Source organism: Corvus brachyrhynchos, unplaced genomic scaffold (genome assembly GCF_000691975.1).
Source record: "Corvus brachyrhynchos isolate BGI_N302 unplaced genomic scaffold, ASM69197v1 scaffold949, whole genome shotgun sequence".
In the NCBI taxonomy this organism is placed as follows: Eukaryota; Metazoa; Chordata; class Aves; order Passeriformes; family Corvidae; genus Corvus; species Corvus brachyrhynchos.
Genome location: NW_008239807.1, coordinates 24,063 through 40,405, shown reverse-complemented (window position 1 = coordinate 40,405; position 16,343 = coordinate 24,063). Strand labels below are relative to the sequence as shown.

Here is a 16,343-nt window from a genome sequence, read left to right as displayed (position 1 = left end):
TCGCGGTGGTAGTTGCTGATGTACAAGCTTTTTTCTCCATCTTGGAGGCTGCAGGGCTGCTGGTCGGAGTCCCCTCCCAGGAGCTACTGGACTAAGAGCTGCTGGACCTGGATCTGGATCTTCTGGAGCTGCTGGAGCTCCTGGAGCTGGAGCTGGCCACAGGGCCATTGTTCTCATCCCTGACAGGATGAGAGCACAGCAGCCTCTGGGCCTCCTCGCTGCACTGGCCCACAATGACACTGCTGATGCTGTGGATCACTGGCACTGTGTGCTCACTGAGGAGAGGCTGCAGCATCTCCACATCTGGACCATAGATACAAAGGCTGTACAGGATGCAGCTCTCTATGTCCTCACCCAGCCACCACTGGTCCCAGTATATTCCTTCCAGCCTCTGGCGCAGGCATGGTTGCACGGGGTCCAGGAGATGCTGCTGTTGTCGGAACAGTCTTGCCCACCTACCTCGAGGAGGAGGCCACCCACAGGCTCTGGTCCTGCAGTCCCCTGCTCAGCTGGGGACAGTGTTCCCTGTGAAGAAGATGAAGGTGTCACTGCTGCACAACTGGGGCTGTTTTCACCCAGGAGGAAGGAAGGGACTCTCCATGCCTGGCTGCTGGTCTCTGGTGACTCCTCACAGGCTCTGATGACCATCTCTATATAGTCATCTTCTTCATGGCCAGGAAACCTGACAGTCTCTACTGGCCTGCTGCAGAGTGGGCACGCTGGATTTCCCCTTGTCCACCATAGGATACAGCCCAGACAGAACTGGTGGTGACAGGGCAGAGCAGAAGCCATGTCATTCTGAGTGTCCTGGCAGATGGGGCAGCTCCACTCTGTCCCTGTGGTCATTTCTGAGTTCTGCAGAGGGCTGGGGAGAGTTTGGCACCATGAGCTGATCCCACTTGCAGAAATGCTTGGCAGGAGTCAAGGCTTGAACCAGACTGACTCAGGCTCTGCTGGTGCCCACATATGAGCAGTGAGATACAAGATGTGAGAAGCCATCCTCTGGTGAGGTCACAATCTGCCACTTGTGATGTCACCAGGATGTGAGACAGGATGTTCTCCCCTGCAGGTGCCCAGTGTCAGGAGGAAAAAGGAAGTACCAGTTTCTTGTTTTGAACTCCTACATTTCTGTGTTGCTCTTCCTTGATCACCTGTGTCACACATCTTGTCCCTGCTCCTGATACATTGCCAAGGTCTCCCATGAGCAGGAGAGTGGTGGGAGCAGTCAGCATGGACTGTCTGCAGCTGCCCCTCACTGCCTTTCCCTGTTCAATGATGGGATTTGGAGGATTTGGGTGGTCAGTGGCCAGCTCTGGGTGAGTCTCCCACCCCTGTGGGTTGTGCTTCCAGCACAGGGAAAAGTAGAAAGGAATCTTTTGCTCTAGCCCCATCTGCTCCCACTGGCACTTGCCCACGGTACCAGGTCCCTTTCCACTTCCCAAGTCTCCATGTTTCTGGAAGCCAGTGCCTTTGTGCTCCTCAAACCCACCAGCAACGGAGCCTGGTCCCACAGCTGCAGGAAGGAGCTGGAGTTGCTGCCTTCCAAAATAGGGTAGAAGGGCCCTTTGCCCCTGACTCCAGAGAGCCCAGGGTCCAACACCACTGTTGGCCCTACTGTCCCATTATCCCTTCTTGCCTCGGGCCGTTGTCATCATTTGAGTCATTAGCACTTCTACCACTCCTTTTTAAATTTGGAAGAGTATCTTTGTTAGTTTGAGGGCTGGCTAGTTCAAGTTGGAACTGCTGTGTGAGGGCGGCACTGGCTCTGCTCAGGTGACAGCCCCTGGTCTCTATTCACAGGGCTTCTCATCTGCCTTCCTGGGAGAGGCCACCACATCCAGGCATTTCAGGCCAATACCTACACCAGATTTTCCCATTTGGTTTTGAATTCAGAGTTTGTCATGTCTACAGCCCTGCTGGATCAATGGTGATGGCACAAGGACACTTTTTGCCTGTTTCTGGGGCTGTGTGACTGTTCTGCTTTGCTTGCCCAGTAAAAAGGTTTGGGAGTTGAGTTTTGGGAAAATCACCAGATGCTTAAACATTAATTTCCTCCCTTTTCTCTTTAAGTAACTGTAAACTCCTTCCCAGTTTTTTTCCCAGACACCTAAATCTACAATTAACTCAGGCTTTTTTAAAAGGTAGTGAGAATCAATCAGTTTTATTAGACAAGTTTGAGGATTCTTTCTTGACTTGAGGCAATTTGTCCAGTAGCAAATATCAAAATCTGTTCTCAAATGTAACAAAGAACATCTTCATGACAGGTTTTATAAGTATTGCCAGTGGCTCCATCTCAGGAACTCTTGCTTCTGTGCTTCACTATTATGCAGTGGTTTTCCTTGTACTTTTTAGCATGAATTCTCTATAAATAATTTCTACTGTTCCTCCAGGGGAAAAAAATCTACTAATCCTAAAAAGAAAAAAAAAAAAAAAAAAAAGGAAAAAAAAAAGTACAAAGGTTTCCTATTCACCATTTCTTATAAAGCACCCCGTCAGTCAATACTGGGGCCAAAACACCATTTAATGTCCTTGTGGATGACCTGGATGTTGGAACAGAGAGCACCCTCAGCAAGTTTGTGGTGAGAAACAATGGAAAGGATTGTTCTGTAGACCAGAGGTTTGTTCTGCCATCCAGAGAGACCTCAGCTGGCTGGAGAAAAGGGCTGGCAGGAACCTCATAAAGTTCCACAAGAAGAAACACAGTCGGGCACCTGGGAAGGAATAGCCCCATCCACGTGCTAGGACAGGCTAGGGACCAGCTGGCTGGAGAGAATCTTTTCAGGGAAGGCCAATAACCCCCTGGACTGGCAGAGCATAGGCAGCAGTCGAGGGAGGGGATCCTTCCTCTCCACACAGAGCTGGTGGGCTCCCCTTAGGACAGAGAGCTCAGCTTGCCAAGTGAGTCCAGTGAAGGGGCATGAGGGTGACTTGAACTTCTCAGAGAAGCTGGAGTATCTCAAGAGGTCCCCCAAGCATTTGGTGACCCTGTGATTCTGTGGTTCTGTACAGGTGTGTCTTGCTTGTGCTGAAAAGCCAGAAAGATGCCTTCTGAGGAAAACCAACATGAAGGCAATAAAAGACACTGAAGGCAAGAACTGAATTAGAAAATATTTAGCTTTTGCATTATACAGTTACCTAGTTAAATTCTGGTTTGATAATTCTTAATAATAGAACCTGTCTTCTGAAACAGCTGGAGGAAAGAAGTTGAAATAATAACACTATAAAAGCACAAAAATATTGAGCACTAAATAATGAGCACTGAATATTCAGCTCTGAACATGCAGAAAATCATACACAGCCTGTTAGATGAAATGAAGTACCTGGAAAGTTGACCAGTATTATTTTTCTATAGCTCTAAAATATTGAACCTCTTAGGAAATGAAGAATACTGTAGCAGATTTGAGACCATGTTCCGCTCATTTCTGGACACATGTCCAGGACTGTTCATATGCTACAATGATAAAAAGCCTTACAGACATTGAGAGCTTGAGTCATTCCGATTATGCATGAAGCTTATTTATCTTTTTACTTCTCATTAGGAAATTTATCTGGAAATGACACCATAATTCTTCATGTGCAGTATACAGTCTCTTTCATCATCTTTTTTCATGTAATTTTGAGATTTCATACAGCAAAGTATACTAAGAGATGTAGATGGGTTGACACATGGGTAAATAAATAACCACTATGCCATTCAGTAAGTCACTGTTTAAACTGTAAATACATATTCCTGCCCTTCCTTCCTTCCTTCCTTCCTTCCTTCCTTCCTTCCTTCCTTCCTTCCTTCCTTCCTTCCTTCCGAATTCTGAATTCCGAATTCCTTCCTTCCGAATTCCTTCCTTCCTTCCAAATTCCTTCCTTCCTTCCGAATTGCTTCCTTCCTTCCAAATTCCTTCCTTCCTTCCTTCCTTCCTTCCTTCCTTCCTTCCTTCCTTCCTTCCTTCCTTCCTTCCTTCCGAATTCCTAACAGTACCAACTCCATGCATGGATTGTATTAAAGATACTATAGCATTTACAGTCACTGCATTTTACGTGCTGCAAACTTCCCTCCACAAACCTGACACCAGCACAGAGCAAATACTGTGGATAGGATCAGCACTACAAATAGTTGCTGGAAATTTCCATTTTTTCTATGCGACTTTAGCTTTCTCTCCACAATAAGAACAGTGTCTAGCACTGACAGGCATTTGTTTCCCATCTATCCAAAGCTCCTGGTTTTAATCCAGCAGAGGTACAATCTTTTCACTGGAACTCCAGCCATGGATTTACTTAGTTTGTTTTGGTTTTTGTTTTTTTTTAAATTTAGTCCCTGAAACAGGACCCTGTGCCACATGGAATAACTTTGAATCTGGATCTAACTTTAAAGTCAGCCCTGCTTTTGTGGTTGTGTTGAACAAGAACATTTAGAGATTGCTACCAGCCGGGCTTGTCCTTCATTTTTATGGTTATAGAACTGCATTTTCCAGGGACTCCAGTGGCCAGCTGAGCACCCGCAGGGTTAGCCATCACAACCTTCTTTATTATCTCCTCTCAAAATGCTCAGTCATGGTCTGGTCTTTCTTCAGCAGAACTAGAAACAGAAAGTACTCACCTGCCTCTGGTGACGTGACTCCTGTTCATGCTGAAATGGAGGGATGCCATTTGGTCACTTCATAAAAGATGATCAACAAATGTCAAAGGGTGATTATTGGTGTCCTAAACACAAGTTTGAGACACAGTGCAGACAATGAAAAAAAAAATGTTTCTGGATATTAATAGTTGTCCAAAAGAGAATTTCTTAAAAGTTTAAATAGAACTTTTTTCTTCTTTTAGACTAGTCTGTAAAGAAAAAAATAATACCATTAGCCATATCTTTCCGTTCACAGTAAGGACATAACTAACAATTGGCAACCAGCAACGTCAGCTCCTTAGTGAGCACTGTGTAGTAATTGTGCCGCACATGTAACAAAAGTAGCAGGCAAGAGAAAGAATGCAGAGGCCTGGAGCCTTTGATCACCCACGGACCCACAGGATGCTGCGGGCTCTATTTTTAACATAAACATTAATTTTAAGGGCATTAATTTTAAAGACAGTCATTTCAAAGCGGAAAAGTGAAAAGTTCTGCGAAGAACTCTGCTGGTCTCACAGTCTGAGCACCCTGAAGTGGTGGGTGTTCTGAGTACCAGTTACTTGGAATATGCCATTACACCCAACTTCACAACTTTAGAACTGGGTCTCCATACAATACTCTTTTTCTGCTTTATTGACATCACCAGCCCTGTGCCACAGCCGTGCTCTCGGGTCTGCAGCTGTGCAAGGCCAAGTCCCAGGCTCGGCTCCAGCAGACAACAGGAAACCTTGTCGAATTGGCATATACCCACAGGTGCTGCATGGACTGCCTCTGATTTTTGCAAAAGTCAGCCAAAAGAGTTGTTCAGCCCTCAGATTTCACCTGTTTGAGCTGTCTGTGGATGCACAGCAGCAGGAGACACATCCCAAAGAGTCTTTGAGCACGAGCTGTTTTTATTGCTTACTGACAGGTTTAACTGCAGATCTTGGGTGATACAGGCGCCTGAGATTCGTTTTTGCAAAGCAGGAGAGTGGTGGCTCACAGAGAAGAAAATACCTTGTGTCAAATTGAGTGTATTTTTAGTGTTTACATAAGTTTGCATTTTGTAGTAGTGGGGAAATGTTCTTCATATTGACTTCATGGGGGGTTTTCTTCTCAAAGATGCTTCTTAGAAAAGTCTTAGAGTATCAGAAGACAAAACAGTCTCTGGGAGGGGGTAACCTCTGAGTCTTGCTCAAGGCTACTTTAAAGAAAAGAACATGAAATTCTAAACTCTGCAGAAATGTTTGCATGCCCTAATTTTATCTCTCCTTCATAGTCTAGCCACAGCTACTCTGAGGTGAAGAACAGATGCCAGTATCTCCACAACAAGCTGTCCACAGTAAGAGATTAATACAGGAATCTGACAATCAGCAAGGAGAATCCTGGCACCAGTTGTCTGCTTCAGCCAGCCAGTCTATCAAGTGTAGCTTATTTACTTAAAATTTAGGATTAATACCTGCAAGATTATGTAAGTCATTACTGAATTGTAATTTAATCATTTAAGATTATGTAAATTAGTGTCTTTTGTATTAAAGAAGTTTCAGCATTGTAACTACTTATTGCTTATACCATATTTGAAGCTGCTTTGTTCTAGCCTTTTCCTTTCTTCAAGGCTTAGGTTTTGTGCATTTAAATAAATTTATCAGTAGGTACTGGAGACCCAGTACTTCTCCTGGGAAGTTGTGCACATTTTAAGAAAAATATTGTAGGGAATTGAAATACTTTAGGATAAGTCTAAGGCTGTTTTCTCTTCTTTCTTGTTAATACAAACTCTTTGCCTAGCGTGATAGAAGGACCAGAAATTTGCACAAAAGAACAAGAAATCATCTTGTTTTGGAGGGTTAAAGAGGCAGAAACTCACCCCTGCAACTTCAGCCCCCATTGCAGTGATGGCTAAAAGTGTTTGCTTGTAGCTGTAGGTTTTTCCTATAAAATTGCTGCTTCCATTGTGGAAGATGAGACCATTTCCCAATCCAGTAGTTCCTCAGCTTTAATAATATTGGGGAAATGAATGCTTTACAAAAACGAAAAAAATCTAGGTTTTGGGCAAGATTATAACTTAAACATGTCAGTATTTATTTATATGCTACTATCAAGTATTTTTTGAAAAGAGAGAGGCAAAGAATGTAATAAATATGAAATATTTATTTAAAGATTTTTGCCCTGAGTGCCAGAAATATAGCAAAGATGACATGTCTGTAACTATGAACTACTGTGATTACCTAAGAGCAGAAACTTTCATTTCATGCAACTTTTTGGTTTATTTTAATGTGAATCGTTGCTTACTTTATCCTGTGAAAACATAGGTTATTTGGTCAAAACTGAGCCAAATCTTTGAGTGTCTCACTGCATTTGTCATTTCAAAATGCTGCCAAGAGAAAAGGGAAACATTATGTTTTCAAATCTGATTTTGGTGCTTTTGACAAGATTTTGGCAGTATGGCTAGCAGACGTCATCTCCATCATCAAATCACCCTGTTGTGTGTCACTGTAAACCAGAAAATAATTTCCCTTCCAGAAAACAGGCATTCGAGTAAATGGGATCAGTGTGATTTTTTCCTTAACTTTGTGGGTTCAAAGGCACTGCATTCCTGGAAGTGTAAAGACAGGCAAAGTGCATCCCTTTCTGTTGCATGGATGGGACATTTGTGTTTCCTACTTGAGACCATGTTGGCCCTGGATCCCTTGGGTTAGTGCAATTGTTTTCAGCTCCACCTTTCAGTGGCAAAGGAACAGAAGCCCTTCCACACACAGCTGCATTCCCCTGGGTGTGCCTGCCCTGTGTCCTGAGCACACCCATGCCCAAGTGCTCAGGGCTCACGCAGTGGCTGTTGAACTCACTGGGGTCGTGCTGCAGCAGCATGGACTGGGGAAGCTCCCACCTGAGAAACAATGTGGCTGCTCAGCTTAAAATGCAGTGGAGCTCTCTATACTTGGACCTGTTCTGGAAGTTCTGTGCCCTGTATCTAAGCCACGTGCCTAGGTCTGACATGAGTCGCCACTTGGGACACAGCGTGCTGCCACAGCTGCCTCAATGTGTGTGATCATTCATAGCCCTGTCCCTGTGTCACCAAGACCCAGCACAGCTCATTTTTCACCCCCCTTTGATTGCACTGACCTGTACTTGCCTGCACCCTCTAGGTTACAGGCTGTGCCTGTACTGCAGCTGGAGGTCAGTGCTGCTGCAGAGGTCCAGCAGTGCTGTTCATTGTCAGACCTGACAAGGCTTTAATGGAAGTTTTTGCTCCATTTGCACTGAGCATTTCTGAGGCCTTGTGAGTGTCCACGACAGCCTGTGTGCTGCAAAACAGTGCAGTGAATCTGCATCTCTGTTGTGTCCCTGGAGTGGACACTGCTGTTCAGCAAATGCTGGGAACCCACTGAAGCAGGGCCTGTGATGGTGTTCTGCCTGCCCTGTAGAACTGACCTGCACACACAATGACACAGACATTGCACATGGTGACTCCCTGGCTGGGGTGGCTGACAAAGTGTGCAAGAGTGCTGCTGTCATGTGCAGGCAGAGAAACAGGAAAGATGTGCATTAGACAACTGGTGAACAGGAGGGGAATTGTTCTGGCCCATTTGAGTAAGTGTGCTGCTTCAGAATGTGCTGGGAATGCACTGCCGTGCCTGGGGGATTCCATTCCATCACCATTTTGATGCTGCCAGTGATGTAGGCAGGTGAGCCCCCCACAGGATCTCACTAATTCTTGATCCTGGCTGCTGTAAATCCTCAGGCTGGTATTTAGCAGTGATCAAACAGCGTCTCTCTGCTCTTTTTTCTCCACCATCAAGCCAGTTCAGTGAACTGACTTCAGCTCCAGATGGTTCATTTCAGGAAACCTGGCTTTGGTCTTTCTAGAATGTAGCTCTGCTCAATAATGAGATACAGCTTAACAGCATCACTTGCCTGAAAAATCAAAATGGGCTTTGAATATGTTGTATTTTGAAAGCATAAATTTGAAAAAACTTTTGCCAGTTTCAGCAAATATTGTGAAAAATAAAATGGGTGGTAAATGAGTACAAACAGAAGGTTAGTTCATTTGCACAGAGCATGAATCACATAGCACTTTTAAAAAACTTTTATTGATGGTTTCTTTCTTTTCTCAGATACACATAATTTTTGCCAATTACTGCTCCCATCACTTTCTCCCACTCTTGCTCCTCCAACCTCACCAACACCACCATGGAAGGATGGAGTGGGACTTGTTCCTCAAAACACAAAATGAAAAGACTTGCAACTCCTGAAAGCTTTCAAAGGAGAACAAGGAATGGCAGTACCAGGCAGAGCTCTTTGTGAACCTTTGCTTTCATGGAATCCATGAACAGTTTGGGTTGAAAGGGGCTTAAACACCACCTCATTCCATCCCCCTGCCATGGGCAGGGACAGCTTCCACTATCCCAAGTTGCTCCAAGCCCTGTCCAACCTGGCCTTGGACACTTCCAGGGATGGGGCAGCCACAGCTTCTCTGGGAAACCTGTGGCAGGGCCTTTCCACCCTCACAGGGAACAATTTTTTCCCAATATCCAATTTAACCCTGCCCTCTTCCAGCCTGAAGACATTGTCCAGTCACTCCAGACTCTTGTCCAAAGTCTCTCTCCAGGTCTCTTGGAGCCCCTCTAGGCTCATGAAGGCGCTCAAATGTCCCCCCAGAGCCTTCTCTTCTCCAGGCTGAGCCCCCCCAGCTCTTGCTGCCTATCTCCATAGCAGAGGAGCTCCATCCTTGGGATCAGACTAATTAAACTAAATCTCAAGGCAGAAATCAAGTACTTGATAGTGATGAACCATCAGGCTTCCAGATTAGATAAATTATGTTTAAAATGTCTCAGCAATTGCAGCAGCTATAGAAAAATAATAAAAACAAGTAAATTGAGGTCATAAAACAGCTGAAACCAGACATAATAGAATGCTGACATCTTCAAACCAAGGACACTTGGCCAAACAGCGAAGACAATGCCAGATTATGAGGAACAAAATAAGGCAACTCATCAAACTGGGTAAAGTGTAACTGTGGCAGGGGAAATTGTGATCACCAGCTCGTGGCCACCAACCCAAGAAACCCACCGACTCAACAGATGGGTGAAGGGTCTGCAGCACAAGTCTATTAAGGAGCAGCTGAGAGAGCTAGGGGGGCTCAGCCTGGAGAAAAGGAGGCTCAGGGGGGACCTTCTTGGCTCTCCACAACTCCCTGACAGGAGGGTGCAGCCAGGGGGGTTTGTGCTCTGCTCCCAGGGAACAAGGGACAGGATGAGAGGACACAGTCTTAAGCTGTATTAGCAGAGGTTTAGGTTGGACATTAGGAGGAATTTCTTCACAGAAAGGGTGATTAGACACTGGAAGGGGCTGGCCCGGGGGGGGCTAGTGCTGCAGCCACTGTCCCTGGAAGTCTTTAAGGAAAGACTGGACATGGCACTCAGTGCCGTGGTCTGGTTGACAAGGTGGTGTCCAGTCACAGGCTGGACTTTATGTTCTCAGAGATCTTTCCCAGTTAGTCTGAGGGGACACCTCATCATTGTATTCAACTTTGTGACGGAAGAGAAGGGACAGATACTGATGTCTCCTCTGTGGTGCTCAGCAACAGAACCTAAGGGGACCTGAAGTTGTGTCAGGGCAGGTTTAGGTTGGATATTAGGAACAGCTTCTTCCTCCAGAGGGTGTTTGGCAACTGGAACAGGCTCCCCAGGGAAGTGGTTACAGCACCAACCTGCCAGAGCACAAGGTGCACATTTGGACAATGCTCTCAGGCACAGGGTGTGATTGTTGGGGCGTCCTGTGCAGGGCCAGCAGCTGGACTCGACGAACCCTGTGGGTCCCTTCCAACTCACAACGTTCTGCTATTCTGTAATTTATTCTGTCATGAACACAAGAAAAAAACTGAACACGGGGGCAAACTGGCATAAGAGGAGCGGGAGAACCCTTTGACAGCAGCGCCTGGGTCTGGGGCCCAAGGGTGTCCTGGCCACCCAGTGATCCGTGTGCTGTCGTCCCTCCAGTCGGCTCTGATTGCAGGGACTAACAGCGAATTCCTGTGTCCCCTCTGTGCCCCTGGCCCCGTCCCCCCCAGTCCCGGCAGGTGAACCGCGCCGACAAGCGTGAGGTGCGAGAGGCCAACAAGTATTTCTTCATCGAGTCGTGCATCGCGCTCTTCGTCTCCTTCATCATCAACATCTTCGTGGTGACCGTCTTCGCCGAGGCCTTCTTCAACAAGACCAATGCCGACGTGGTAAGAGGGACTGGGACCAGTGGGATGGACTGGGACTGACTGGGAGCTGCAGCAGGGATGGAGGGATGAGGGCAGTGCCCACCCCCTGTGCTGGGCACTGCTGAGGTCAAACCCTCAATCCTGGGGTCAGTTTTGGGTGTCGAGGATGTCAAGAGAAGGGAACGGAGCTGGGGAAGGGACTGGAGCACCAGGAGTGGCTGGGGGGGCTGGGGGGGGGCAGCCTGGAGAAAAGGAGGCTCAGGGGGGACTTTCTGGTTCTGCACAACTTCCTGACAGGAGGGTGCAGCCAGATGAGGGTCAGGCTCTGCTCTCAGGGAACAAGTTAGAAGAAGCAGCCTCAAGTTGTGTCAGGGGAGGTTTAGACTGGATGTTGGGGAAATTTCTTCACACAGAGGGTGGTCAGGCACTGGCACAGAGTGCCCATGGCAGTGCTGGGTTAGTGCTTGGACTCAGGGATCTTAGATGGCTTTTCCAACCTTAACAATTTTATGGTTCTGTGATTCTGTGGCTGCAAATAGAGCTGTTTTTGAAGCTTGACTGTATTACTTGGTCTGGAAAGTCATGATGTGTGTGAATGTCAGCAACATTCTTCTAGTCTCCCAGCTGATGGTGTATATTGTCCATGGCTTCCTAGACATTTGCTGTATTAATAGAATATTGCATGTATTTTGTGTGTATGCAGTTTGCATTCCTTCAAGTGTAAATAGAGTTTCTAAGTTATAGAGAATGCTAGAACCAAAGTTGCTTTCACTCAGTTGTTTTACAAAGTAAAATTTCTGCAACCATGGAATTATCATCAAGTCTGATGGTCCCGTTCTGTCTGTATCTTGTGTGTGAATAAATGTTTGCTCCAACCTTTTTATTTAACCTTTTACCTGTGAGTCACACTTCTAGAGACTAATGCTTTCCTTTAATATCTGGCAGGCCAGAAGAATGTTTCTGGGAGAAATGGCAAGCTTGGAAGCCATCCTGAAAACACAGACAGTAAGAGTGCCCAAACCCATCAAAGTTGTAGAACTGCCTGGGGACAATACTGTGCTGGTGATGGAACATTTGGAAATGAAGACCTTGAACAGGTAAAACAGTGTTACCTTTGCCTCCTTTAACCAGAAATTTTGGCTATTATGACAATTAAACGACTTGTTTTCATAGGAAAAACTTAATTTTTTTCTAAAGCAAGTCAAGGGACATATGGGAAGTCATACAGCAGACAACTGTAATGCCTCACCTAGCAAACTGATAATACATCAAGAAGTGAGTCTGGGTTTTGATTAGTTTTGGGTTGGTTTGTTTAGGTACTTAGTGGTTTTATAATAAGGTTCCTTTTTGCAGTAAGGAAAATGACCTGATCACCTGTTTTGTGTACTAGCCTTTGATACAAGAACCAGTGCTCTAATGCTTGTCATGAGTGTGCAGAGGCACTTTCCCAAATGAATTAGTCTTGATCTCCATATATTTGCAACTCTTAACCTTCATTTTGATAGTTTCAAAATTTTGTCCCTTCTCTGTGACTAGCACTTAATGTGATGAATCTGTCTGTCTGATTCCACGGGGAAGATGATCATGACCAATTTCTTATCTCACTTTCAGAACTTCTGTAGCCAGTTTAAAGTCTTGTCCATCATCCTGCTTATTGCTGGGGTTTCTGATTTATGAAGAGCCCTCAGTGAGTCCCAAGAGAAATGGCAAAGACCTTGCTGGTTTGGATTTCAAATGGTACCTTCAGGGTGCAGATTTTTGGGGAGAGCTACAATCTGTGTTAACAGGAACAAAATGAAGAACTAAATTTGCCTTAAATGACTGTGCTTTTAGAACAGAGAAAGTTGAGAAAGGTCAAAGAAAGGAAAAGGAACATAATTTTGTTTACATGGAGGGCAACTGCCTGTAAGGATTGTTTGCAATTACTACAAGACTTTTCTGAACTCTGTAGAGGATCAGCTTTTATGAAAAATAGATAATAAACTAGGCCTACCTGACACCCATCTTTGAGGCCTTTTAGAGAAGAGCAGCCAGAAACAGTGATAGAAAGAAGAGGATCAGCATTGTTTGGTTCTATTTTCCAAAGACAGTTTGCCAGAGGGCAAAAAAAAAGGCACAACATGTTCCACGTTATATACATGCTTTCTTACACGTACCTTACTGAAAATGCTTGTAGAAGTGATATCACACAGGAATTAGGATTGATAGTTTATAATTGTTACTAAATTTATGATTTCACTTTCAATAGTGGTGTCAGAAACAACCAAGTTAGTACATTTTATCTATATTAATATGCAGTCTTGACAGGAAGATAAAGTGTTTATAATACTGGAATACTTTGCGAAGTTATTTTATTAGAGATGGAGAACTTCTTTGTGCTTGATAAACGTTTTCAAGTGACCCCTGGAATATCAGGGTCTGGATTCATTCATGTGTCAGAGTTGCTAACATTATTTTTATTTCTTAGACATTCAGCGCTGCTTGGAACTCAGCTGGCTGATCTTCACCTTCATAACCAGCAACTTAGAGAGAAGATGAAGAAAGAAGGGAGCACAGTTGGTACAGTACACAGCTGTTTTCAAATTTTACCTAATTACTAATAATTTACAAAGTAGTTAAAATATCTTTTGCCGCTTCAGGACAGATTAATCTTCTTCCAAAGTAGGTAGTATGAGAATATGTTGGGATGAAACACCCAGGCAGGGTGTTCTTACTTTTGTTTGTTCTGCTTGGATTTCTGTGAGCAAAACATGTATTCAGTTTGGGAGCCTGAACCACAGTTTCTACAAGGACATCAGTAGAGTATCAGTAGAGATACTGTACCTTAAAATTTAAAAAAATAAAGAAAAATAAAGACTGTAATATAGCTGCTTTACATTGAGCTTTAAATTTAAAAAACAGCAGCAGCAACCATTGTAACAAAAAGAACATTAAGGTGCATTTTTTTTTTTTTTTATTCTCAGTAGAAGCAGTATTGTACCTGTGCATAGTTTTAAGGTTCATTTGCATTGTGGATGCTCAGTATTTTGTCATTGGTGTTGAATTTTTGTCTTTGATTTGAAAGGTAAAGGACAAGGGCAAATGGAAGTCCAGTTTGTGGATCGTTTTGGCTTTCATACAGCTACCTGCTGTGGTTATCTTCCGCAGGTAGGTTGTACTTCATCAGACTGATAGAATTTTAAGTTTATCTCATTTTCCCTTGGGTGACAAAAAGGGTCAAAATTATCCTAATGTAAAGAAATGAATTTTTGTGGAGCCATGAATAAGAAAAAGCATGGTTTAGCCTGCTAAGAAAAGTAGTGCTTTGGACAGCACTTATAGCTGCATTGGACACTGATGGCTCCTCAATTTCTTGGATTTTAATTACTGAGAGAAAATTATTTATTCCCCTAATTGAATGTTTGAAGATAACGTTCAATTAAATGGCAGCATTTACTGCCCTGGATTGTACCAGCACAAAGGCTGTGTAATCCTCAAAAGGCTTATTTGAAAAAGAAGAAAATCTGCCTTTTGTGTGGTGTAGGACTGACGTCTGCAGTCCTGTTCCTTCAGGTGAACAACTGGCGCAGTGACTGGGTGACCTTCTTTGCCAGACAAAGGATCCAGCCCCAGATGGACCTGATCGAAAGGAGCTCAGGAGACAGGGAAGCAAGAGAACTTTGGGCACAGCTTCAGGTACAAGCCATTCTCACAGTTCTCATTATAGTGACAGCTGGGTATCAGCTATCTAGATTTTATTATCTTAAAACAAAGTTCCTTTTTGTTGGTTTGCACCTGGTTCTGTTGGTAGAGACTCCAGTTTTTGGGGATTAAAACACCCTTTATTCTAAGGTGTAATGGCTTTTGCCACATCACCCTATGCTAACATTCCAGAGTGAATTCCGAAGTGCTAGATAACACTTTGCCTGTCTGTTTGGGAAATCTTATAGATGAAGTTCATATTTCTCACTCCCTGGAACACTTGCATGATGAGAAATGTACATAAACAGTACTGTTCTGCACCTTGTTCATTTACTGTTTGTATCTGGTTAAGTGACTGCAGCTTTGGCTCTTTGGGTGGAAATTCCTCAAGGTTGCTGAGAGATGCCTGAGCCTTCTAATGATGAACTGGCAGTGGTTGTTGTTGTTAAACCTGGTCAATATTACAGCACCAAATGCAGTTTTAAATTCTTTACTGTCTTCCTAAAAGAGATTTGGATGCCTATTCTGCTCCTGGCTTTTATGAAAAACAGGAATCCTCTGGATTTGCTCAGAATCTCTTTTGACCTGGTCCTGTGCTGTTTGAAGTTACAGGTTTATTTAACTGACTTTTAAAAAGTTTGAAGTATGCAGATAAACCTCTACATTTTAAGGTGAATGATTGTAGTAATTTACATGTCTTGCTTTTCCCCCCTGCAGCTGAAGATACCCAGTTTTTTCTGTGGTGTAGAAATCATTCCTTCTCTCCTGCATGGGGATCTCTGGGGAGGAAATGTAGCTGAGGATGATTCTGGTCCAATTATCTTCGATCCAGCTTCTTTCTACGGCCATTCAGAGTATGATCTTGCAATAGCTGGGATGTTTGGTGGCTTCAGTGGTCCTTTTTATTCTGCTTATCACAATAAAATCCCCAGAGCCACAGGGTTTGAGAAACGCCTAAAGCTTTATCAGCTGTTCCACTACATGAACCACTGGAACCATTTTGGTTCAGGGTACAGAGGGTCTTCTATAAACATTATGAGAAACCTTGTAAAGTAAGTTGCTGCTTAAGCAAAATACTTCCTATGCTTTTTGGAAAACCTCAGACTTGCTGGTGCAGCTGCAGGCGTAGTGATGTTAGTTAAAAAGCCCCTGTGAAACTCTTGACCTTGCTCAGCTAAAGACCTTAGAATCAGTGAGTCCTACTGAATACCAAGTGTAGCTTAGTCATTGCTTTTTAGGATAGTTGGAAATAGCTTTATCATGGCAATATCTGCAGAAGGAGCTTATTCATTTGCACAGTGAATAAAGATCTCCATATCCAGAAAATGCTTGAGATTATGCAAAGTAATACAAATAAACACTGAGGAGATGCCTAAAAGAGTTGTTCTTTGTGTTTTGCTGTGTCTTCTCCCCTCTTTCTCATCTGGTTGTGAGCCTGAGAGCAATGTTAACAACACGGTTTGAAAGCCAACAGGAAAATAATAACAGGAACTGTGAGAAGGGATTTGGGCTTGCTGTTTATTATCACAGAATCACGGAATGGGCGAGGTTGGAAGGGGTCACTGGATGTCATCAACCTACCTGCTTTAAGCAGAGTCCCATAGAGCACATTACTCAGGGTTGTGTCCAGAGGCTTTTAAAGACCTCCAGTATGTTGCAAATGGGATTCTTTTGGATGGAGACTGTTTTCTTGTACAGTGGTGTGAAATTTTGGTGCCTCCTGGCATGCTTGTAGGCTGTTCTGTGCTTTTTGGTCAGTGGGCTTTTATCCACAGCACTTACATTTCCACAATAACTAGTTCTCTTCTTTTTTTGGATTATGCTTTTGTCCAACAGTGTGCATTCCTAGAGAACTCTTTAGGTAAGACA

General features: G+C 44.1%; 1 protein-coding gene across 1 annotated transcript; it reads left to right on the top strand.

The window, feature by feature from the left end:
- The first annotated feature begins 11,561 nt into the window (after positions 1–11,561).
- LOC103621801 (ketosamine-3-kinase) lies at positions 11,562–15,846 on the top strand. Its single transcript, XM_008640659.2, has 5 exons — positions 11,562–11,890; positions 13,261–13,352; positions 13,858–13,940; positions 14,346–14,468; positions 15,192–15,846. Exons 1-5 carry the CDS (start codon positions 11,715–11,717, stop codon positions 15,528–15,530), a joined length of 813 nt encoding a protein of 270 aa, XP_008638881.1. The 5' UTR covers positions 11,562–11,714; the 3' UTR covers positions 15,531–15,846.
- The last annotated feature ends 497 nt before the right edge of the window (positions 15,847–16,343 follow it).